At 38.2% G+C, this 23,242-nt stretch overlaps 2 protein-coding genes and 1 long non-coding RNA gene across 11 annotated transcripts; 2 read left to right on the top strand and 1 right to left on the bottom strand.

Moving 5' to 3' along the window:
• Nucleotides 1-1,743: 1,743 nt before the first annotated feature.
• Nucleotides 1,744-3,452, top strand: LOC108867386. Its single transcript, XR_001953343.2, has 4 exons — nt 1,744-1,780; nt 2,091-2,160; nt 2,262-2,353; nt 3,292-3,452. It is a non-coding gene; the product is annotated as an uncharacterized LOC108867386 (long non-coding RNA).
• Nucleotides 3,453-11,734: 8,282 nt separating this feature from the next.
• On the top strand, nt 11,735-17,044 carry LOC103948267. Of its 9 annotated transcripts, none has more exons than XM_048591044.1 (8): nt 11,735-12,080; nt 13,871-13,970; nt 14,044-14,195; nt 14,390-15,874; nt 15,995-16,106; nt 16,232-16,313; nt 16,634-16,685; nt 16,771-17,044. In XM_048591044.1, exons 4-8 carry the CDS (start codon nt 15,503-15,505, stop codon nt 16,915-16,917), a joined length of 765 nt encoding a protein of 254 aa, XP_048447001.1. In that variant the 5' UTR covers nt 11,735-12,080; nt 13,871-13,970; nt 14,044-14,195; nt 14,390-15,502; the 3' UTR covers nt 16,918-17,044. The 9 variants fall into 9 exon arrangements, with proteins under 9 accessions (XP_048447001.1, XP_048447002.1, XP_048447000.1 ...); XM_048591043.1 differs by having other exon boundaries at nt 11,738-12,058; XM_018647728.2 differs by lacking the exon at nt 14,044-14,195 and adding an exon at nt 14,222-14,278 and having other exon boundaries at nt 11,741-12,080.
• A 322-nt stretch (nt 17,045-17,366) lies between these two features.
• Nucleotides 17,367-20,434, bottom strand: LOC103948320 (alpha/beta-gliadin A-V). Its single transcript, XM_048591041.1, has 6 exons — nt 19,801-20,434; nt 18,878-18,992; nt 18,569-18,740; nt 18,271-18,488; nt 17,897-18,041; nt 17,367-17,751 (listed from the first exon to the last, which is right to left on the bottom strand). Exons 1-5 carry the CDS (start codon nt 20,310-20,312, stop codon nt 17,916-17,918), a joined length of 1,143 nt encoding a protein of 380 aa, XP_048446998.1. The 5' UTR covers nt 20,313-20,434; the 3' UTR covers nt 17,367-17,751; nt 17,897-17,915.
• Between the last annotated feature and the right edge of the window lie 2,808 nt (nt 20,435-23,242).

Here is a 23,242-nt window from a genome sequence, read left to right as displayed (position 1 = left end):
TCTCAAATTTACCAAGTGGAGGTGGAAAAGGTGGTTTTTGCGAGCACCTTCCAACTCCGCTGGCGGTCTATCCCCACAGGCAAGATACTTGTAGCTGTCTCCAAAGTATTTGGGAGGAGGAATTCTTTGGTGGAACTCCTCTTTGCTGAAGTCGAAGGAAACTATGCTTATAGCCCATTTTATTGGATCACCATCATCATAATCATAATAATCATCAGCATCATCATCATAATACTCACCATCATCATCACCATTATCATCATTAATGGGATACTCATACTCTGACCATACCAGCCAATGCATGTCCCCGTATGCATATAACTTTGTCACGCTTAAAGGAGGAACTGAGTCTACCTCCCGCCACGAGTTTGTTCCCAATACATGAACTTGGGCCACCAGCTGGCTGCTGTAGTCTTTATTTCCAGAGACACGTACGATCTTGAGATGATTGGTAACATTATCCAATCCCATAGCTAACCAATCTAAGACGCTATCTTTTGGACATGATGCTGGAAGTTAAGCGTTGGTTGTTGTTGGGAGCACTAGGACTTCTCTCCTAAGAGGATTAACTAAGATGCATGGTTCTTCAAATCTTATGGTATCAGATTCCGGATTCCCAAAAAACCTATAACAAAGCAAGTTGCAGAATACAAATTCAAATTTGTCGTACCAACCATCTTGCCGCAGAGGTGGGGGACCAAACTTGGGCGGCGCGGTTGCATCATCTTCCTTGTGTGTGAAGGCATTCTTACTGTCGTCGTATTCCACTGATTGGAAGGCACAATATCCAGCTGTGGTGGTACTATGATCTATATGCATAAGTTTAGGTACTTGATCATGATTAACATCATCAAAATTATTCTGGGTAGCTTGTACTGTAAGTAAACGTTGCGTGTGAAGGGCAACAAAAGATGGACAGTCGACTATGTTTAACACGGTCTTCGAGACGCATCGGATGCAAAACAGTGAGCTTACGGGTAGCCTTAAGAAGATGTCGATAAGAATTTCGGTGGGTAGGCTCGTTAACGAAGAACAACTAGTGTTGTTGTTGATGCAACAGTCCTTCATCTTCCTGTTCTTTCTCTGCTGCTCGATCCCAGCCAGTATCTCCATGTATTTTCTCGATATAAAAAAAGCAGTAGTTATTTCTCCCTCTCTCTCTATCAATTGTTTTCGGGCCTGTTTGGGATTGAGGTGCTTAAAAAAAAAGCTACTATGAAAAAAAGCTATGAAAATTTTTGGTGTTTGGTAAACTTTGAAAATCAGCTTTTTTTCAAAGTTGAGGGTGAAAAAAAGCCCAAAACCAAGAGATGACAAGAAGCTGCAATTTGCAGCTTCCAAAAGCAGCTTATTTTCACCACACACGGGTGAACAGTGTCCAGGTTTAATGAAATATACCATAACCCAAAACTGCCCTCGGCTTTTCCCTTCACCGACGCTCTCGCCTTTCTCCAAAACGCTCTCGCCTTCCCTTCACCAAAACGCTCTCGCTCTTCACCTCAGAGCTCTCTCGCATAACCCGAACCTCAAGCTCTCTCTCGTTCTCTCGTTCTCTCGTTCCGTCGTTCCAAAAACTACCGATCTCGTTCTCCAGGTTTCTCCAGGTAAGCTTCTCATTTATTTGTTTGGATTTTTCAAATTAGGGATGGGGAGATTAGGGAAAGAGGGGTGGGAAGAGCAAAGGGATGAGGGTATGGGTGTCGGGAAAAACAATTGGGGATGGAGGGTGGGGAAAAATTAATTGGGGAACGGCTATGGCGTCCCCAGAGATGACCACATGGTAATTGCCTTTCTGGGTTTGGTTTCATTTGTGGGTTTTTTGGGGGTTTTTTATTTGGGTTTTGGGTTTTAGGGTTCAAGTTCTGATCTTTTTGTTTATGATCTTGTTTTCGTGTTCTAATCCTAACTAGTTTAGATTAAGTGGCTAAACTTGTTTTTGATCAATTTTATTAGCTAAAGTTGCAAGCTTTGTGTTTGGCACTGCAAATTGTAGATTAAATGTTAGGATTAGTACATAATTAGAGCTCTGGTTGTGATTGTGTTATGATTCTTGCTTGTGCTAATGCTTTTCGGTTTTCGGGATTTTACAGGGAAGAGTATGGATTACAAGAGCGTCGAGGACGCGATCTTCGGTTTGGAAAGTTAGTGATAAGCAGCCAGGTTGACTTCTGTCTTTAAAATTCATGTAATCATTGTCATTGTGCTAATCATCCTCACCATAACTAAATGTGCCACTGTTTGGTTTTGTGGACCTGTGGCAGGTTATAATGCAAGTGACTCAGATTCAGATGAACTGAAGGGTGATTCTTAGCACGACGAAGTTGGCCTTCGTGTCCGATCAAATTTTGAGCTGGTATCGCTATTGTTCTTGGCCTTCTTGTGCTTGTTCTTCTACATCCTGCAATGTTTAGAATAACATAGCATGCAAAATGAGTGAACAATGAATATGTTATCCATTCTCAAAAGTTTATGATCATATGAAATCTGAAGAAGTTGGATTTGTGTTCTTTAACTGGTTATTAATTTACATGGTTTCTTTGTTTTTGTTTGGTGGGGTAACTGCATTTTTTGTGTGCGTGTACTTGATCCACAATTGACTGACATTGACATGCTTTCGTTTTTGTTTATCTTCCTTTATACTGTTGATGCAAACAAATTTACAGAATATTGCTTGTTTCTCCTTGATTTTCAAGCTTAGAATTTGCTCCCTCCTCCCCAATTTCCTTCCCTTCTACCAAGACAAGAGGACGGAGCAACAGTATGTAACATATTTCCTTCCCATTATCATTTGTGATTCCTTCCACTTCTCCATCCTTATCTTTTGTTAAGATTTTCATTAGACATGTCTAGTAAAAGAATATTGAGGTAATATGGTCAAATTGAAATCTGAAGAGAAAAAAGTTAAAACTATTCCTTAAGCTTGATCTTTCAAGCTCTGTGTGCTAGTATCTGTTTGTGTGGATTGCTGTGTCTGCCATATCCCAGAGGATTTCAACTCGTCTTTCGTTGTGCCTTTTTACTGATGAATAGTTTAGCACACGTCGCTGCATAGAAAAAACATAAAATAGATTCAGCATTGTGCATATTTTTGTTCCTTATGGCTATTCATTTTTCTCTGGTACGAGACTGGGTATATGAAACTGAACAGTAAGCAATATTGTGATACCTAATGGTGGCAGGCAAGTAGTGATCAACAAATAACTTTATCCTCCGCCAGATAATTGATGTTTTCCTTCTTCAATTGTGCATATCCCGCTAAATTGATCTCTAATGTCTTGTTTCTTGTGGTAGGATGTCGTAGGCTGTGCTTGGAATCGTGCTGACCCTCGCCCGTCATGGATGTGCCTGTAACAAGATTTATACTTTCTTCAGTTAATTTTGTTTATTTTCTGGACGTATCACTGTACCTAAGCCTTTATTTTCATGGGAAGACAATCATTTGTTAATTGCAATTTCATCTCTAAAATTTCGTTTGAGTTATTGTGAAAGTTAACCATGCTTAAGTGAAAGAACACGTGGCAGATGATAAGAGTTTATGATGGTGAGCAATAATGCTCCCAATAGTTTCAATAGTCTGATTTCAAATAAAAAAAAACTACTTGAATGTAAAACGCATTGAAGGCCCTAAAAACTTAAGACCTAGTTTTCAATGGCTCGTAGAGTCTCAGAGCAATTCCACGCCTAAAAAAATGAGCTGGTTCAAATTTCATTTAATCCACCCAAAATGAAATTTTCAATGGCTCGATAGTAGTGATGATGATGATGATGAATATCAAAATTATCAAGTTGAAGGATCACATGAGATAGAGGCATTAAGAAATAGAATAGCAACAAGTTTGATGAATGCATCTAATTAGACTACTTTCAAGTACATTAACAATATTGTACTAATGAATCCTAGCTATTCACTCTAAAATATTTCTATTAAAGTAGTTTGTCATACTAATTAATATTTAAGATAAAGTTTATAAATATTTTTCTTCTAAAAATAAAATATATTTAGTAATTCACTTTTATTTGTTAAGAAAATTAAATTAATAGCATATCTAGTAATATACCCTTTTTGGTCATTTCACACAGTCACAGCTGTTTTACAAAAAAGTTTACCAAACACTATTATATTGCTTTTTGTTTCCAAAAGCACTTTTACAAAAAAGTTTACCAAACACTTTGCTGGCTTTATTTCACAGCCGCTTATTCTCACAGCACAGCCACTTATTCTCACAGCAGTTTTTTTTCAAAGCACAGCAATACCAAACCAGCCCTTCGTGACTTCAGCAGTTGAGGTTCTTGAGGCTAGGTCTTGTATATTTATAAGGCTTTGAACTTCTCCATGTGCCGGAAGGATTCTCTCTCTCAATTTCCAAGTTTTCCACTACAAAACGAAGTCATGTTCCTATTGCAAAACGGGAAACCAAGACCAGTTAGGAAACTAACACTTACTAGGCATGTTTTCTTAACTGAAATCGGAAAGTTACACTGCTACAGAAAGATCACATTGATTTGGTCCTAGATGATGCAAAAAATGGACGAAAAGACAAAAGAGTCAAAGGCAGATGGGAAAATAAGAAAGACTTAATTAATTAAACACTAGAGTTCATAGATATGATCGTCTTTCATCACTGTGATAAATTGACGTCAGCATTAGTACTAGTGGATTTGAAAATTAAAAACTTGTTTACTAACTTTTTTTCATTTTCAGTTTTTTAAAACATGAAATTATATTTATATATATTAAAACCCAAACTAGAAAGAGATTTTTTGATGTGACCAATACATGAATTGGTACACCACATGTTACTATACAAATGATGGGATTTGTGTGTTAAAAAGTTAACAACTTAAAAAATAAAATTTTTCACCACTCATATAAAAACAGGTGGTGTACTACAATGAAAATTTTCTCCCAACCCGAAAACACTGTTCATTAACAATGATCTGACGAAATTACCCTTCATTTGCTAAACGTTCTATGCTTTTTTTTTTTTTTCTGTATTTTGCACAGCAGATTTACTAATCTATCCCTCCTTTACTCAACATTATTCTTGCCATATTTTAATAAATAAATAAAACCTATTTATATATGCTTATATATATGAATTTTATTATATAAATTTAATTAATTAGTATGAAAATAATTTATTTATGTAAGGGCAATATAGTAATCAACCTAATTTTCGTTCCGATTGAAGTGAATTAGTAAACAACTTATATGGACTCAACATCATTCATACTCCGATTTCAGACAGTTTTAGTAAATATGTTTAACAGGAATCTGATTCTAATTCCATCTCATTTCAATTCCTTCTTAATCCAATTCATCTCAATTTGATTACGGATTAATAAACGCGCCACTAGTATAATAAGCATGCGTAATTAGAGTTAAGAGGGAGACCCTTCTTTGATGATTTTTGGCATCAGGGACTTGGTTGGATCGCATGAGCTTAGAGACGAAATATCGAAGGACGCCGATGAGAACCATGACCACCGAGAGAGGGATGAGAAACCCAATCTCTGATGGCTGTGTCAAGCACCAGATCTGCAGCCATTGTTCGAGCTTCGCGGGCAATCAGAGGAATCAGAACTAAACGACGGTCTTTGGTTGCGTTTTGGCTATATCTCTCTCTGTTCTGCTCTGCCTCTGGATCGATTGGATTTTCACTACACGGCGTTTGTCTTTCACTCCGTCCAGGAATGCGAAAATGACTGACCCAAGGGGACGTCCGTGTCCTTCTTGAAAAGGTCAAGGGTATTTTAGTATTTAAATGGTTGGATTTCATGAACTGACTAACCCAATGAAGACAGAGTAAAAGGCCCAGCCAATCATACTCAAACCCTAAATCATTTCGAGTACAGTACAACCCAATTATTTTAAAAAATCAATCTCTGCACATTGAAAATTTTCTCAAAAACAAAACGTCACACAAATCAGATTAAAATAGTATAGTGATGTTTACACAATTTTTATCTTTCACACATCTTTATTAATTTTTATATATTAATCTTCTACGATTAAATGGTTTCTGCAGTCAAAAATAAAAAAAAAGTGTTTGCCGAAATAATGTTTGTGTGACCTTAAAACATGCGAAAACGTGGCACTCTCACAGACTATAAATAATACAAGAAACGGATAAAAAATCAGATCATTTGTGGCTGTAGTTGAAGATGCTGGATCTGGGAAAAGCGGAGGGTTTGCGATTCGGCCGAGGAAGTGGCGGCCAACGCGCTTACGAAGGCGCGAAGCTGGCGGAGTGATCAGAGGAAGGCCGGGCCGAGTGATCGGAGAAGAACTCGGGGAGAAGTACCTCGTGTGAGATGTTCAGAGATACTCTGCTAAAACGCCATGCTCCGGCGCCGCCGTCACGCTTAAGCGGTACAAAGTCTAGGCCCTTCTGGTAAACTGTCGGTTGAGACTTATATGTGTTTTCTTTGAGTTTCTCTTATTATCTTACAATGATGATTATATTAGATAAATGCTTTTTTTGTTGGCCAGTTCATTTTATTATTGCCCGAATTAGTCTGTGCTACGAACCATTTTCTTTCCACAACAAAATTATAAACAAACTTCTAAATCTAAACAGATCACTTAGTATCCTAATTTTCTTAAAAGAACGGATCCTTCAAAGCATTTTCGACTTCATCTTTTTATCAGGATCATACGCAAGTAAACCTTCCATGTGAAACGAAATATCATAAAAACAAACAGATTAATCCAGAAACTAGGAGCCTAGCATACATACATGGGAAAGATCGCAACCATGAACACACAGAAACAACCATGTTAAATCAACCTCTAGATGCTGCGGTAGACAAGCCGGCCATAAAGGTAGCTGGTTCACTCTTGGCTATTTGTTTGGGGTGATTGTTCCTAAAACCCTGTATATCCATCCATATAGCTTAATGTTGTTGAAATATAATTAATTAACCACAAATCAAACCATTTTACTTGATAATGCAAAGCAAGTTTCGATCAATATCATGTTTCTATCTGAGATCATTATCAAGTAAAATGATTTGACAACAATAAGCCATTCATATACTTTTTCATGGACAATGTGATGGTAAAGTTCGAAAACTAACATTTCATGTCGATCACAATAGAACTAGAACAATCTATAAAGCTGAATTTGGTTACGAGTTACGAGCGCCGAGATGGAGATACATCCCCAACGATGCAAAATTAACATTTCTTCTACATACTAGAACGATTATGGTTTTCAAAAGTTGCTATATTTTTCATAGGCCTCTCTAACACCAACTGACCTTAATACTGCTGAAGTGGGAAAACACAGGACTGGAGCACGGAAGCAAAAAATGAAGCTTCAGTCAAGCAGCCAACTGCGTGAATACGGATTTCATTCTGGCAAGTTTTCTTCTAGTCTCTCCTTCTCAGCTCCCAAACTCTGATCAATTCAAAAGGGGAAAAAAGGAAAACCCATCTGCATCATGAATTCTGATCTAATGGGTTTTCCTTTTTTCCCCTTTTGAATTGATCAGAGTTTGGGAGCTGAGAAGGAGAGACTAGAAGAAAACTTGCCATAATGAAATCCGTATTCACGCAGTTGGCTGCTTGACTGAAGCTTCATTTTTTGCTTCCGTGCTCCAGTCCTGTGTTTTCCCACTTCAGCAGTATTAAGGTCAGTTGGTGTTAGAGAGGCCTATGAAAAATATAGCAACTTTTGAAAACCATAATCGTTCTAGTATGTAGAAGAAATGTTAGTTTTGCATCGTTGGGGATGTATCTCCATCTCGGCGCTCGTATCTCGTAACCAAATTCAGCTTTATAGATTGTTCTAGTTCTATTGTGATCGACATGAAATGTTAGTTTTCGAACTTTACCATCACATTGTCCATGAAAAAGTATATGAATGGCTTATTGTTGTCGATCTTTGAGCGCTCTTATTGTTGGCTATATGAAATTGTTTGTTACTACTTACTGGTCGTGAAAAATACCTTATCTCCACTCGATCGATTTTTCATTAGTCTCCATCAGTTCCGTATATGGTGTTGGACCAATTGATCTGAATTCTCAAGGCAGCGAACAAATCATGGGTATGTTAAAATTAGACGGGTTGCGGTCCACCACTAATAGTATCAAGAGTGTCCTCACTCAATCACCCTTGTAATCAGTACGTGCATGATTTTTATGCAAAATGCCTTGATGCAGTTAGAAGTGGAACTATTTGTTTTAAGTTGTGATTTGTTGTAAGATTTGTTAGTCAACCTAATAATTTAGGCCTGTATCAAAAAGTTATTGCTGCTTAATCACCAGTGCAATGAATACGTAGAGTTTTTAAACAAAAACTCTCGACGCAATAAAAGTGGAATCATACACTAATACTACATTTGTTTTTAAGATGCCTGCGTACATGCTTCGCGATGGGATGGTATAACACCGCGCCACTCGTAACACGAGTTTGTCTTTCGGTGAGTCCGGGAATGCGAAAGTGAAAAGACCAAAGGCGGAGGGGAGGATATCCGTGTCCTGCTCGAAAAGGTCAAGGGTGTTTTAGTACTTAAAGGACTTGGACTTCATGAACTCACTGACCCAATAATGACAGAGTAAAAGGCCCAAGCCGATCATTCTCAAACCCAAAATCGTACCAGCCCAAATATTTTTGTAAGACTCAACAATGAGAAGTATTATCGCCGTGCTTGAAAGGTGTTGAGCCATTGCATGATGACATGGGTTTGAACCCTGTCGGTGACTAAAAAAAACAAGGCGAAGATATTATCTTATTGTTTGTGAATAAAATTAAATAAATAAATAAATGTACCATACTTCAAATCACATTTATGAGCACCGGAAATACAAATTACGCTGGTATACCATTTTACGTGTTGTAGATACTAGATAATTCATTGAGGAACTTACAGAAAAAGATTAACTAGCTACTATGCAACACCTAAGAAAAGTACAATTAACAAAATATTACACCTTTGATTTCTTCCTCGAGGCTGAGAAAGGTAACATTGTGCTACTGCTAGTGCTACATCATGAGGTAAACTAAATTCTTGCCTTCTGCAGACGTGATACTTGCAGTAGTCGGTTGTCCTTGAACCAAACTCCCGTAATTTCTTAGAGAAATCAAGGAGGGGGTATAACTCAAGATGCTGGTGCACAGGGTCTTGGATGGGAATAATTCTGCTTTCGTCGTGGAACCGCTTCTTAGATCCAAAAAATATGTACTACGAGTGGCACCTCCGTGTTCATTGAAAAATATGCCGTGCGCCCATTGGTAGCATTTCAAAGGAACCCACGCTTGGTAGAAAGGAGTCCATTTTATTCGATCATCATCATCATCATAATCATAATAATCATCAGCATCATCATAATACTCGCCATCATCAACACCATTATCATCATTAACGGGATACTCGTACTCTGACCATACCAGCCAATGCATGTCCCCGTATGCGTATAACTTCGTCGCACTTAAATTACAAGGAGGAACTGAGTCTACCTCCCGCCACGAGTTTGTTCCCAATACATGAACTTGGGCCACCAGCTGGCTGCTGTAGTCTTTATTTCCAGAGACACGGACGATCTTGAGATGATTGGTAACATTATCCAATCCCATAGCTAACCAATCTAAGACGCTATCTTTGGGACATGACGCTGGAAGTTGAGCGTTGGTTGTTGTTGGGAGCACTAGGGCTTCTCTCCTAAGAGGATTAACTAAGATGCATGGTTCTTCAAATCTTATGGAATCAGATTCCGGATCCCCAAAAAACCTAAAACAAAGCAAGTTGCAGAATACAAATTCAAATTTTTCGTACCAACCATCTGGCCGCGCCGGTGGGGGACCAAACTCGGCCGGCGCGGTTGCATCATCTTCCTTGTGTGTGAAGGCATTCTTATCATCGTCGTATTCCACTGATTGGAAGGCACAATATCCATCTGTGGTGATACTATGATCCATATGCATAAGTTTAGGTACTTGATTAACATCATCAAAATTATTCTGGGTAGCCTGTACGGTAAGTAAACGTTGCGTGTGAAGGGTAACAAAAGATGGACAGTCGCCTATGCTTAACACTGTCTTTGAGACGCATCGGATGCAAAACAGTGATCTTACGGGTAGCCTTAAGAGAATGTCGATGAGAATTTCGGTGGGTAGGCTCGTTAACGAAGAACAACTAGTGTTGTTGTTGATGCAACAGTCCTGCAGCTTCCTATTCTTTCTGTGCTGCTCGATCCCAGCCAACATCTCCATGTATTTTCTCGATATCAAAAAGGCAGTAGTTATTTCTCTCTCTCTCTCTCAATTGTTTTCGTGACTTCAGTAGTTGAGGTTCCTGAGGCTAGGTCTTGTATATTTATAAGGCTTTGAACTTCTCCATGTGCCGGAAGGATTCTCTCTCTCAATTTCCAAGTTTTCCACTACAAAACGAAGTCATATTCCTATTGCAAAACGGGAAACCAAGACCAGTTCGGAAACTTACACTTAGTAGGCATGTTTTCTTAACTGGAATCGGAAAGTTTCACTGCTACAGAAAAATCACATTGATTCGGTCCTGGATGATGCAAAAAATGGACGAAAAGACAAAAGAGTCAAAGGCGGATGAGAAAATAAGGAAGACTGAATTAGTTAAATACCAGAGTTCCTAAATATGATCGTTTTTCACTACTGTGATAAATTGCCATCAGCATTAGTACTAGTGGATTTAAAAATTAAAAACTTGTTTACTAACTTTTTTTCATTTTCAGTTTTTTAAAACATGAAATTATATTTATATATACTATAACCCAAATTGAAGAGAGATTTTTCGATATGACTGGTACATGGGGTGGTATACCACGTGTTGCTATACAAATGGTGTGATATATGTATTAAAAAGTTAATAACTTAAAAAATAAAATTTCCCACCATTCATATGAAAATACGTGGTGTAACTTCCATGTTCCGTTTAGATGAGCTTGGAGACGTAGTACCGGAGGACACCGATGAGAACCATGACCAACGAAAGAGGGATGAGAACCCCAGTCTCCGATGGCTGTGTCAAGCACCAGATCTGCCGTCATTGTTGGAGCTTCGCGGGCAGTCAGAGGAATCAGAGCTAAACGACGGTCTTTGGTTGCGTTTTGGTTATGTCTCTCTATGTTCTGCTCTGCCTTTGGATCGATTGGATTTTCACCACATGGCATTTGTCTTTCACTCCGTCCAGGAAGGAGGCAGATTGTCTACCTTCCTGTATGAGTGTCTTTCACATCCCCTCTTATTTATGCGATCACAGTTAAGTCACGTCAACATTTTATATTCCTATTGCATTTTGTCTTATTATCTCTATAAAAAAAATTGATATAAAATATTGATATGACTTAACCATGACCGCACAAAATAGGAAAGAATAAGAAGGGCACCCAAACAAGCAGACAATTTGCCTCCGTGTCCAGGAATGCGAAAGTGACCAACCCAAGGGGACGTCCGTGTCCTTCTTGAAAAGGTCAAGGGTATTTCAATATTTAAATGGTTGGATTTCATGAACTGGCTGACCCAATGAAGACAGAGTAAAAGGCCCAGCCCAATCATACTCAAACCCTAAATCATTTCAAATACGGTACAGCCCAAGTATTTAAAAAAATAATTCTCGACACATTGAAAATTTTTTCAAAAACAAAACGCCGCACAGATGTTTACATATTTTTATCTTTCACACATATTTATCAACTTTTACCTATTAACCTTATTCGATTAAATCGTTTCTGCTGTCAAAAATAAAAAAAATGTGTTTGCGGAAATAATGTTTGCGTGACCTTAAAATATGCGAAAACGTGGCACTCTCACAGACTATAATAACACAAGAAACGGATAAAATATCAGATCATTTGTGGCTGTAGTTGAATCTGCTGGATCTGGGAAGAGCGGAAGGGTTGCGATTCGGCCGAGGAAGTGGCGGCCAACGCGCTTACGAAGCCGCGAAGCCGGCGGAGTGATCAGATGAAGGCCGGGCCGAGTGATCAGAGAAGAACCCGGGGAGAAGGACCTCGTGTGACGTGTTCAGAGAGCCTACTCTGCCAAAACGCCGTCTCCGCCGCCGCCGTCACGCTTAAGCGGTACAAAGTCTAGGCCCTTATGGTAAACTGTCGGTTGAGACTTATATATGTGTTTTCTTTGAGTTTCTCTTATTATCTTACAATGATAATATTAGATACATGTTTTTTTGTTGGCCAGTTCATTTTATTATTGCCCGAATTAATCTGTGCTACCAACCATTTTCTTCTTCCACAACAAAATTATAAACAAACTTCTAAATCTAAACAGATCACTTAGCATCCTAATTTTCTTAAAAGAACGGATCCGTCAAAGCATTTTCGACCTTCATATTTTTATCAGGGTCATAAACCCTCCACGACATGTTAAACGAAATATTATAAAAACAAACAGATTAATCAAGAAACTAGGAGCCTAGCATACATGTAGAAGATCACGATCATGAACACCTATCACCAGAAACAACCAAGTTAAGTCAACCTCGAGATGGTGCGCTGGATAAGCTGACCATAAAGGCAGCTGGTTCACCGTTGCCTATTTCTCTGTGGTGATTCTTTCTAAAACCCTGTATATCCATCCATATAGCTTAATGTTGTTGGAATATAATTAATTAAAACCACAAATCAAATCATTTTACTTGATAATACCAAGCAAGTTTCGATCAACATCATGTTTCTATAGCTTATTAAACAATCTCCTGTTTGTGCAAATCTCGGCTACACAAACAGAAATCAATTAGATAAAAATTTAGAAATTTAGAAATCAAATCAATAATCTCAAAATTTTAAATTAAATTATAGAAATCAAGTCAATTAGCCAAAATGTATTCAATACCAATTATACAACTGCAAGCCCACGAGTTAACGGTGTCGGTGTAGTGGCATGGAGCATAAGCTTTGGTTCTAAGTAAGCCTTCTACAAAGTGATGCGCTCAGGTTTCGTTCTTAAACATCGTCAATTCCCCCAAATAACGAGCATTACGAAGTTTGATTTGGCTATCCGCAAGGAGTAGTATGTTTGTTGGGATAGGGAACTGTGAATCACCATATTCCGGTGGCAATGCGCAAAGCCCAGCAGAATTGCCGGTGGTAGTTCCTTGTTGTGTCCTCTTAAAGCCGTCGGGTAAGGACTATACTCGGTAGATTTAGCTAAGCTTGGCACTGCCACCACAATATGGTAATTCACCTTTTCCTAACGCCAAGGAACATATTGCTCATTGCCGGCGACCTAATCAAACTTTGTAACTTTCATGGTGGTTGTTGTTTGGGGAATTGATGTTTGATGCTGAAGGAGAACGAAATATGTGCCCCATCACTTTGCAGAAGGCTTACTTGGCACCGGAGCTGATGCTCGATGTCTTGAACTACGCCTAAACCGCTGATTCGTGAGCTCGTGGCTATATAATTGGTATTGAATAATTGTTGGCAATTATCTTGATTTCTGTAATTTGATTTAAAATTTTGATATAATTGATTTGATTCTAAATTTCATAATTTTTATCTAATTGATTTCTCTTTGTGTAGCTGAGATGTGCACAGACAAGAGATTGTTAAATGAGCGATAGAAACATGATGTTGATCGAAACTTGCTTTATCAAGTAAAATGGTTTGATTTGTGGTTTTAATTAATTATATTTCAACAACATTAAGCTATATGAATAGATATGCAGGGTTTTAGGAACAATCACCGCGGACAAATAGGCAGCAGTGAACCAGCTACCCTTATGGCCAGCTTGTCCACCGCAACATCTCAAGGTTGACTTAACATGGTTGTTTATGGTGATAGGTGTTCATGACCGCGATCTTCTCCATGTGTGTATGCTAGGCTTCTTGATTCCTTTGTTTGTTTTTAATGATATTTAACATTTCGTGCAGGGTTTACTTGCATATGACCCCGATAAAAGGTGGAGGTTGCTTTGAAGAATCCTTTCTTTGACAAAAAAATAGAATGTGTGTGATGTTTTTGCATTTAGAGGTTAGTTTTGTTATCCATGAATAAAATGGTTAGTGATTCCTTGGATGATTAATCACATCACTGTATTTTTCAGGCAATAATAAAGTGAATTGGTCAGCAATATTTACCTAATTATATAATCATTGAACTATTTCCAACGGTAGTTGATGATAAGAGAAAACAAGTATAACTATGGAAAGACGATACACTTGGATTCTATAACACTCTGCTACCTTACCTTACCAGGTAAACTAAATTTTTCCCTCTTGCAGACAATACTACTTTTTTATGCTTCAACCAAATTCCCATAATTTTTAATGGAGATCAAGGTACTAGTATAACCCAAGATACATGTGTACTCCATCGTCCATTCTTTCTTATCGTAATTTTCAACACGCACATCTCAGTATAATCACTTGATGATGCATGCGGCTTTGCAGCTTAAATTACAAGGAGGCACTGAGGGTATCTCTCGCCACGAGCTTGTTCCCAATACGTAAACTTGGGCCACGAAGTTGCCGTTCTCTGCATTTCTGGAGACACGAAAAATCTTGAGAGCGTTGGTTATACTATGAAATCCCATCGCTAACCAATCTAACAAGAGATCCTTGCATTTTGGGAGTTGAGCGTTGGTGGTTGTTGGGAGCATTATGACCTCTCCCTTAAAGACGGTTAAATAAGAAGCATGGATCATCATACTGTGTACGATCATCTTCTCGCTCATGAGATTCAAATTGCGGAAAACAAAATCCGGGTCATAATGATAACCATCCCGTAGCTGTGGGAGCTGAATCAAGGAGACGATTCCATCTTCTCTCTTTGTGAATCCGTTGCCATCGTATTTCAATGGCTGAAAGGCAAAACGATCGAAACCGGAGAGGTAGTCAGGATGCATAAGTTGAGATGCTTGTAAGTAATAGGTTTAATTCTTGCTAAAGGCGAATTGAACTACATTTTTGCTAGCATATTGTTAGGTTAAGTTTATCTCCTAGTGTAAATAATATCGTTTGTTTAATAAAAAAAAAAAAAGGAGTTACAAAACCCTACATCAACTACAAAACAGCTTGTTCAAAAAGTAAATCTGAGATAAGGCCTGGAGGTTCCTCAAACTAGTTACACGACGAACTCTAAGTAAGGGCAAACCATGCAAGGCAATGAGCAATGGGCTTGGCGACGAACATGTGTAGAATAAGCTCCAGCGAATGAAGATAAAATCTCACGCGAATCCTTAAAAGTCCAACGTCGGACAAAAAATTGGAAGAATCATGAACAGTCGTCACAATCTGGAGTAAATCACTCTCAAGAATAACATTTTGAAAACCCCTTTACGTTTTAAGCAAACAAAGGTGGCAGAGATCTAGGCAAATACCATTGCCAAGGAACAAACTTAGCTTGTGGTTGTGGGCAAGATAATTAGCTTCCTTTGCCGTATGTAGCCACTTAGGTTAGGAATCTTGTAAAAAATATATATTCATCTGCTGCATTATGTCTGTCTGTCTCTGTGTCATATGGTTTCGAACTTTCGATTCTTACAATATTGATTCAGTGTTCAAATGACTTTGGTTATTTGCCCTACCGGGGCCTTTTTTCACAAAAATTTGAAGAAAACAGCGTCTTCTCGTAATGTTTTTGGCAATTTTCATCCACCAAGTTGTGATCATCGACAACCTACTATTCAGGAGAGCATCTTTCCAAAATCAAAGAAGAGAGACTTCTTGTTAGTGCCAGTCAATTCTGCTAGAAACTCAGGAGGATTACCAGGGGATCATCAGGGAGCCGAGGATCCACGAGCTCTGGAAACAGTCCTCAAACTCTACACCGCTATCAAGAACAAAAACATTCGCGAGTTGTCTGAGATTATAGGAGATGAATGCCAATGTGTATGCAATTTATTCTCAGTCATCCAACCCCTCCAAGGAAAGAAGGTATACATTTTACATATATATATATATATATATATGTATGTATGTATTATATATGATCCGCATATAGCATCATAAAACTATATAACGTATAGGCAAGTGCTACTTTGATTTCTGTTGCAGGAAGTGCTGGATTTTTTCTCATATCTAATCCGAAGCTTGGGAAGTAACATCGAATTTGTTGTAACGCCGACGTTGCACCATGGAATGAACGTCGGTGTTCAGTGGAGCTTAGGTATATGAACTGATACGCCTGCAATTATTTTTTCTGCAGATTAATTAAGATTGTGTAACTATTTATGGAAGGAACCCCGTTTCTCTTTCTTTTTTGCAATAAGGGATTTATAATTTGATATGCAGAGTGGAAAAAAACGCATGCGCCTCTGGGAAAGGGCTTTAGCTTCCATATATGCCATATCTACAAAGGGAAGGTCACCATAAGGTGCTTGTTTGCTTCATATAAATTGCATACCCTCTTCTCACACAGTTCCCCAAGAAAAAAATACGTAGGAGACCATCATTTTTAACCTCATCCATGTACTATCTGATGTGGCAAGTGATGTGAATGTGGTAAAAAAATGTGATCTCCGTAGCATTATTCATTTTCCCAACGTAAGTGCACAAGCGAAGCTCAAGTATTGTTGGGAAGCCACTTTGGCTGTATCTCAAACCATTCATTCATGGTTGTGTTTGATTGACTTAAAATATTGACTGCGACATCATTAAACTACTCGTTCATAATTCCCGTTATCTTCTTTACAGAAATGTGGAGATGTTTATGGAACCACTCCTCCATATTGAACCCCTCAGACTGGTAAGTTAGGTTCTAATGACTTCTTAATTTCACTAATTTTCTTTATGTTCATATTTTCTCTGTGCTTATTATATCACTTTTGCAGAAAATAATGGGAATTATGGCGGATTTAATGGACAAGATGGGTTCCAATTCAATGTTCAAGGGTAAAGCAAACAGAATTCTGTGGGTTTTACTCTTTCTGTTCATCAAGGCTGCCTTTTTAATCTTATTCAAACTTATCTTGGATTAAGCCATACCCACGAGAGAAACTAACCTACAACCGGGGTGTCTTGCTCTTATATCTCAAGTCAATCGCACTGTCGTACCTTTCATAGAATTGTTTTGAAATTGCAAAACTTCGGCGTCTTTTGATTTCACGTACCACTTTTAAGTAATTTCAGAATTTGCAATAGCAGAAATTGGTTATACGTCCAAGTCTTTCTTCAAGAATGGGACGCACTGTACTGGCAGTGAAACTAAAATCTCAAACTTTTGCAGTTACACTTCAGTCCACCCCGTGGCGAGGACGGATTGATCCAAAACACGGGGTGGCCGGCCTTGGGCAGCCATTGACGGCTGACATTGCGCGTGATGAAACACAACATTTTCTTTCCGACTGATCAGTAGTTTCCAAGTATTATCCAATTTGAATTTTCTGAAATATATGTATCACCACGAAAGCCAGAATGCTAAAAAAAATCGAAGTTAAAATAAGAATTTACTGCGATGTAAGAAGATACACAAGTTGCAGTTAAAACTAACATTTACCGCCATCTATGAAATACAAAGGTCCTTCCACGCTGTACAGAGCATTTTATCATTCTGTCACAGTTTCAAGGTTAGGAGAAGACGATTAAAAACGAACTAACCTAGGCAATGGCGTAATCTAAGAAACTTGTTACCATTAACCCACAGCACATAGCAATTCTAAATCCAAATAACCACGACAAGTAAGACGGCGTAGCACCTAACCACGTCAATGCACAAATGAGACGACGAAAAAGAAAAACAACGGATATAAAGAACTGTTCTTTCCTATGTTTTCTAGGATCAGAAAAGACCAGATGGCAAAGGTCCCGAGCACCTGCAAAAGAATAAAACAGACCATTTCAGTGATTGTCAATAACACATCGAGTGAGAGGCAAGCAAACTAAGCTAAATAGTTTATATGCATACAATTTTGTTAAGAAAGAAATGAGACGAATTAAACAAATGGAACTTATACTAACCAGTCAACACTACCAGAAATCATAATTGTTTGAATAAATGATACCGATCTAACATCTCGTGCAACCCCGCAGCAGAAATGCTTTCGCATCCAAGAAGCTCGTGGAGCTTTGCGTCACATAATATCACTGTAGAATTTAGAGGATCCTATGGAAATACAAGCAAGGCGCCATCATAAGTCTTATTTCCACATGCACATGATGTGAAAGGTCCAAACCAAGCAAGGTAGCAGTTAAGCAAGTAGAAAGGTAAGGAGAATTACATCACCTCACTAGCTAAAATCAATCCAGCTTGTGATTGATAATGGAATAACGGAGATAAATTCAACGTACCCAATAAAATAATCATCTACAGAATTCTGCACCTGGATACTTACCTCCAAACGGTTAACCTTTACATACTCCCAAACAAGTCTTGTTGCCTCAGATGGGAGCATCTCCCTTCCTCCAAAGCCCAAAAACTTAGCTAGTGCTTCAGATATTCCTACAGTAAGGGACCCCAGTTGCGGTTGCGGTTGTGGTTGTGGTTGAGGTTCAGTACTCTCAGTTGTAGACTTGGCCTCTACCTTCAATCGTTTAGCTTGACTTGACTCCTCTGTATATACACAGGAGAAAGATATAAATTAATCTAGCTTTATGGAACAATATCTGAAACAATACTCAGTGTTTACGTACTGTTAGGTCCAAGGGGTATAATATGTTTGGATAGCAGCTTATTCATCTTGAACATGTCAGTACAGTCTGTCTCGAATACCACACGTAAGGCATCATCACAAATAATCTTTCTCTTATTACTTGGATCTTGGAGGTTGTTTTTCCTTATGTATGCCCAGAGCTGCTTCACAATCTGAAATAAGCAAAAATAAAATCTTAATACATACCCACAAACCTACATTAAGATCTACCGAGAAAAATCTGAGACACATCATTGAACATAACAAGTTAGCATAAAAAGAGAATCCGGGTTTATTTGGGAGTAATAACCTCAGTCCTCGCCAAGGCCGGTTCACCAACAACAGCCTGAAGCTCAGGTGTGACACCACAGACTTTGTTAAGACCCCCTGGCCCTCCTCTTCTCTTGGTTCCAGAAGATGGAGCACTGCAGTAACATTACGGAACACAAGCAAGTCAGGTCATCCGTTGCAGCATGAAATAAACTGAACCATAATAGATTACTTGCAAGTACAAAACAACAAGATAATATTTGAGCTACGGTGAACGAAGGGATGATGCTGCTTTTCCAAATAGTTTATTCCCAAACCCTGTTAACAGGACGAAACTTCAACCCACAAAACCTCCAAATTTACGTAAAAATATTAACGGCCAACCAAACTGACAAGCGAACTCGTTTAATTAGCACGACCATTAAGCCAGCTCTTTCAATAATTGAGGAGTGAGACTCTTACAGTCTTACTATATAATTAGAGTAAGAGTCTTCCTAATTGACCACCTGCTGGTTCCTATTTCATGTTTTATGCAACGAGACAAACAACAGCATTTTTGAGTCTGACTTTTATCCGAACGACAATTCGTCCGCGAAAAAGGTTAAAACTTTCCTATCACAATACTAAGAAGGGTTTGAAGGCCAATTTCCATATGTTTGTTCCCTAATTTATTATAAAAATTTACACAGTAGGCTCTATTTACCCAAAAGAGAAAACGATTAGTGAGAAATAGCAATTAAGATAGGCAAATTAGCGAAATTTGGTAGAAGCAAACAGGAAAAAGCAGAAATTTCAAAAGTTTTAAACGGACACTTACGAAATGTTGCTGATTGGAACCTCTGGAAACATGGGAACCAATTGAATTTCATAAACATGCAACCTTCGAAATGTACAGGAAAGAAAAGCGGGAGCCTAAAATCCACATATTCTTTAATTTCAAAATTTGAAACATGAAATCCGAACCTCTCTTTGGGCGTTTCCGGGGCGGCTGTGGGGGCATTTTGGGGGAAAGCCTCGGTCTTCACAGACGGAGGCGGAGGCGGAGGCGGAGGCTGAGGCTGTGACTGAGGCTGAGGGCGTAGTTGCTGATGCGGCGGCGGCGGCGGCGGGGGGTGGAAGTTGTGGGGTTCGGGGGCGCGGTGGTGGGGGTGGAGAGCAAAATGGGGAGGGAATTGTTGGGGGAGGAATTGAGGATGGCGGTTGTGGGGGAGGTTGTGAGGGTGGTTGTGGTGGTGGGGGTTGAGGTTGTAATGTATGGCAAAATGGTCTTTGGGGGGTTGGGGTTGCGGCGGTTGGGCGAAGGGGCGGAGGAGGAAGTTGATCTGGTCGCGAATGAAGGCGGCCTTGTGGGAGAGGTCCAACCCTAGCTTGGCCTCGAGCTGCTGAACGACGGCGTTTACGGAGGCGACATCGTTAGGGCCTGATTGACGGAGCACAGTCTCCACAGCTTCGGCTATCTCTTGGTCCGACACCATGGCGTTAGCGATGGCACCTACATATAGTAACTGAATAAACGGAAAATCAAACGCTCTTCACTCTCTCAGGCTGCTCTCTCTCTGTCTCTCTCTTCCTCTCTCTATCTCTCTCTACTCTCAACCTCTCTCTCTCTTTATAATTCTGCAATGACGAAAATATCCCTTTGTGTTTGTTTTGTTGGTAAAATGTCGGTAATATGCCCATCGTTCTAGCCACTTGAGATAGAATTTGCTGAAAAAGGAAAATGATTTTAGGCTATTTTTTCCTTTGTGTACATTATATTTATTTTTTCTCTAAATTTTTTTATAAATTCAAAAGGTCATAAACAATTAAGAGTGTGTAAATTCAGAAAATAAATGCCAGAAGTCACTTCTTTTAAAATAAATACAAAAACTCATACTAGAAAAATGTTGTCGAAGTATTCAAAACCAATAATGCAGCTTGAATTACTTCTTTTAAAATAAATAAAAAAGAGTTTTTATTACAAATTATCTTTGAAATTGATCCACACTTTCGAAATGGTTTTTGAAGTTGAAAAGTAATCAATGTAGCATCTGAAAATAGGTGTCACAAATAAATATGGTCATTCCGTCACAATTCTATCAAAAATTATGTTATATGTTGATGTAGCATACAAATGAATTTCATTTTTATCAAAACGTTCTTGTAACGATATTCAAAATTAATCATTGTTACGCATTTAAACTTTCTCTCACAGCAGCCCAACAGTATATAACACCAAAGTTGTTCTCCTCCTCTCTCTCTCTCTCTCCTGTTCTAATTTTTTAAAGACTAAAGTACCCTTCGTTATGGGTAAAAGATTGGGGGTAAACACGTCATCTGCGAAAGTTAAAGCTGATTTTCTTTTCTTTTTCCCTTTTTTGTTTTCGCTTTATAAATTAAAGATAAAGAGATAGCGTGGTAGAAAATGAAACTCGTTTTGTCTACAGCTACATAAACCAAAGTTGACGATTGAATTACTGTAATACCCTCACCAGAAACGGTGGATCTCTCTCTCTCTGCATCGTGGATTGAGAGTGCAAATTAGATGAGGAAAATATGATTTGTGGTTTTGACTATGGACCGTTTGATAGGGATTGGTGGGGTTTGGTCAACCACTGTTGAACGATGTCGCTTGATCCGAAGGTCGAGAATGTACTTGCAGTTATCTATCAGCAGACAACCCATGCTTCTTTCTTTTACCTACCACCTACTTCATGTGGGACAGTGGGATCGCTTCGAATGTACAACAACAATTAAGTCTCATGGTACTTGAGTGTCTTGTTTGCCACGTTTGCCACACGGTGAATAAAGGAACTCGAGAAAACAGTGGTATTCTGAGTTTATCGCACGTTAACACGGTCTCAAATTAATAAGGTTTTTCATTTTATGAAAATCAGAGAAACAACTGTCGTACGTAGCTTTTGTAAATAAATTGTTTTCATAACTCAAATTTGTGATTTTCCGATCTCAAAAAAGTAATATTTTTGTTGCGTCAAAACTCACCCTCGTAAATTAAATCGTATGTTATTAATTTTAGTTTTATAACATTATATGATTAATTTAAAATACAATCGTAATCGTAAGATAAGAGTATCTTTCGTTGTATTAAATTAAAGTTGTTTTTGTTTACCAAAAAAAAAAAATTAAAGTTGTTATCTGCAATGTTGCAAATGAAAGCCACAGATTATGTGAAGTTGGTGAAGCCACATGGAAAATGGAACTCCACCCAAAACGCAAAGCATATGGGTTTTCATCGTATTTCGTATACAAGGAGAAGCAAGTGAAGTCTCATACACATGGGTCGATTTTGATGCATGTTGCTCTAAAAAATATTGGTGAAATATGTTGCTTTTCTAATGATCACCCTCGAATAGTTTTGAATTTGAGTATTTTTTTTTTTGTAGAGATGATATTTAAGAAAATACTTAAATAATATATAGTTGGATTGTTAGAATACGATGTAGAGTGAAATCTACAAAAGTATCCCTCAATTATTTGAGAAATCTTTCAACCAATAGTGATTATAAATATATGTATTTGAAATTTGGACAATCGTCGTATGCTACTAAAACTCAATGAATTTTTTTATAGGACGTTAATAAGGCCATTGATGCCTTATAACTCATAATGTTAGGTGGTTAAAAAATAACACGTGCAAAGAATGTCATTAATCTTATAACACATAATGTTAGGCGGTTAAAAAGTAGCATGTGCAAAGAATGAGTGTAGAGGGGATGAGAATGCTTCGTTGGATGTGTGAGCACACGAGAAAGGGTAGGATTTAGAACGAAGATATTTGAGGTAAAGTAGGAGTGGTTGCAATTGAAGATAAGATGAGAGAAAATAGTTTAAGATAGTTGGATAAGTGAACTAATGACCTACATATGCTCTGGTTAAAAAAAATTCGACTATGAAACGAAAGATTAGAACAAAATGAGTAGATGGCATAGAATGACTTGGAATGAGACTATAAGCTATCGAGTACTTGAAACTAACATAAGACTTAACGCAAAACTAAGCACAATTGCGTTTTAAGATTCATACTAATCTCACTTAATGGAACAAGACTTATTTGTTGGTGTATAGATTGCGTTTTTAGGTGATACCATGCAAGACAAACACGTGTCGTAATAATACCATTTACATATTTCAAAAATTTAGAAAATTAGAAGTCTAATTTTGATGTTTGAAGTGGCTAATCAAATTAGACTTATGTGTTTGCAATGAATTTAATATTGTGGCCCTTTAGAAAAAGGTTCGTAATTGTTGGCCCAACGTTGATACCGATCCAACTTGAACGTAAAATAGTCTTTTATTCACGCACCGACCCAAAGTGTTATGTTGACTAAAAGGAAAGTTTGAAATGTTTATGTTGACTAAAAAGAAAGTTTGAATTGTTACGTTAATCCATCGATGATGTTTTATG

This window comes from the organism of the source record quoted next, unplaced genomic scaffold, assembly GCF_019419815.1.
Source record: "Pyrus x bretschneideri cultivar Hongxiangsu unplaced genomic scaffold, Pyrus_bretschneideri_v1 Contig33, whole genome shotgun sequence".
Lineage (NCBI taxonomy): Eukaryota > Viridiplantae > Streptophyta > Magnoliopsida > Rosales > Rosaceae > Pyrus > Pyrus x bretschneideri.
Note: the sequence above shows the minus strand (reverse complement) of the source record. Positions and strands in the feature narration are given on the sequence as shown.

Bases quoted from the DNA above. Each gene is read 5' to 3' on its own strand.
- LOC103948267 (XM_048591044.1), top strand. From the start codon at position 15,503: ATGACTTTGGTTATTTGCCCTACCGGGGCCTTTTTTCACAAAAATTTG. The intron at 15,875-15,994 runs GTATACATTTTA...TTTCTGTTGCAG, and splicing joins AACCCCTCCAAGGAAAGAAG to GAAGTGCTGGATTTTTTCTC. The intron at 16,686-16,770 runs GTAAGTTAGGTT...TCACTTTTGCAG, and splicing joins ATATTGAACCCCTCAGACTG to AAAATAATGGGAATTATGGC.
- LOC103948320 (XM_048591041.1), bottom strand. From the start codon at position 20,312: ATGGTGTCGGACCAAGAGATAGCCGAAGCTGTGGAGACTGTGCTCCGT. The intron at 18,741-18,877 runs GTTATTACTCCC...TGCTTATTTCAG, and splicing joins CGGCCTTGGCGAGGACTGAG to ATTGTGAAGCAGCTCTGGGC. The intron at 18,042-18,270 runs GTAAGTATCCAG...GTATTTCCATAG, and splicing joins TAAAGGTTAACCGTTTGGAG to GATCCTCTAAATTCTACAGT.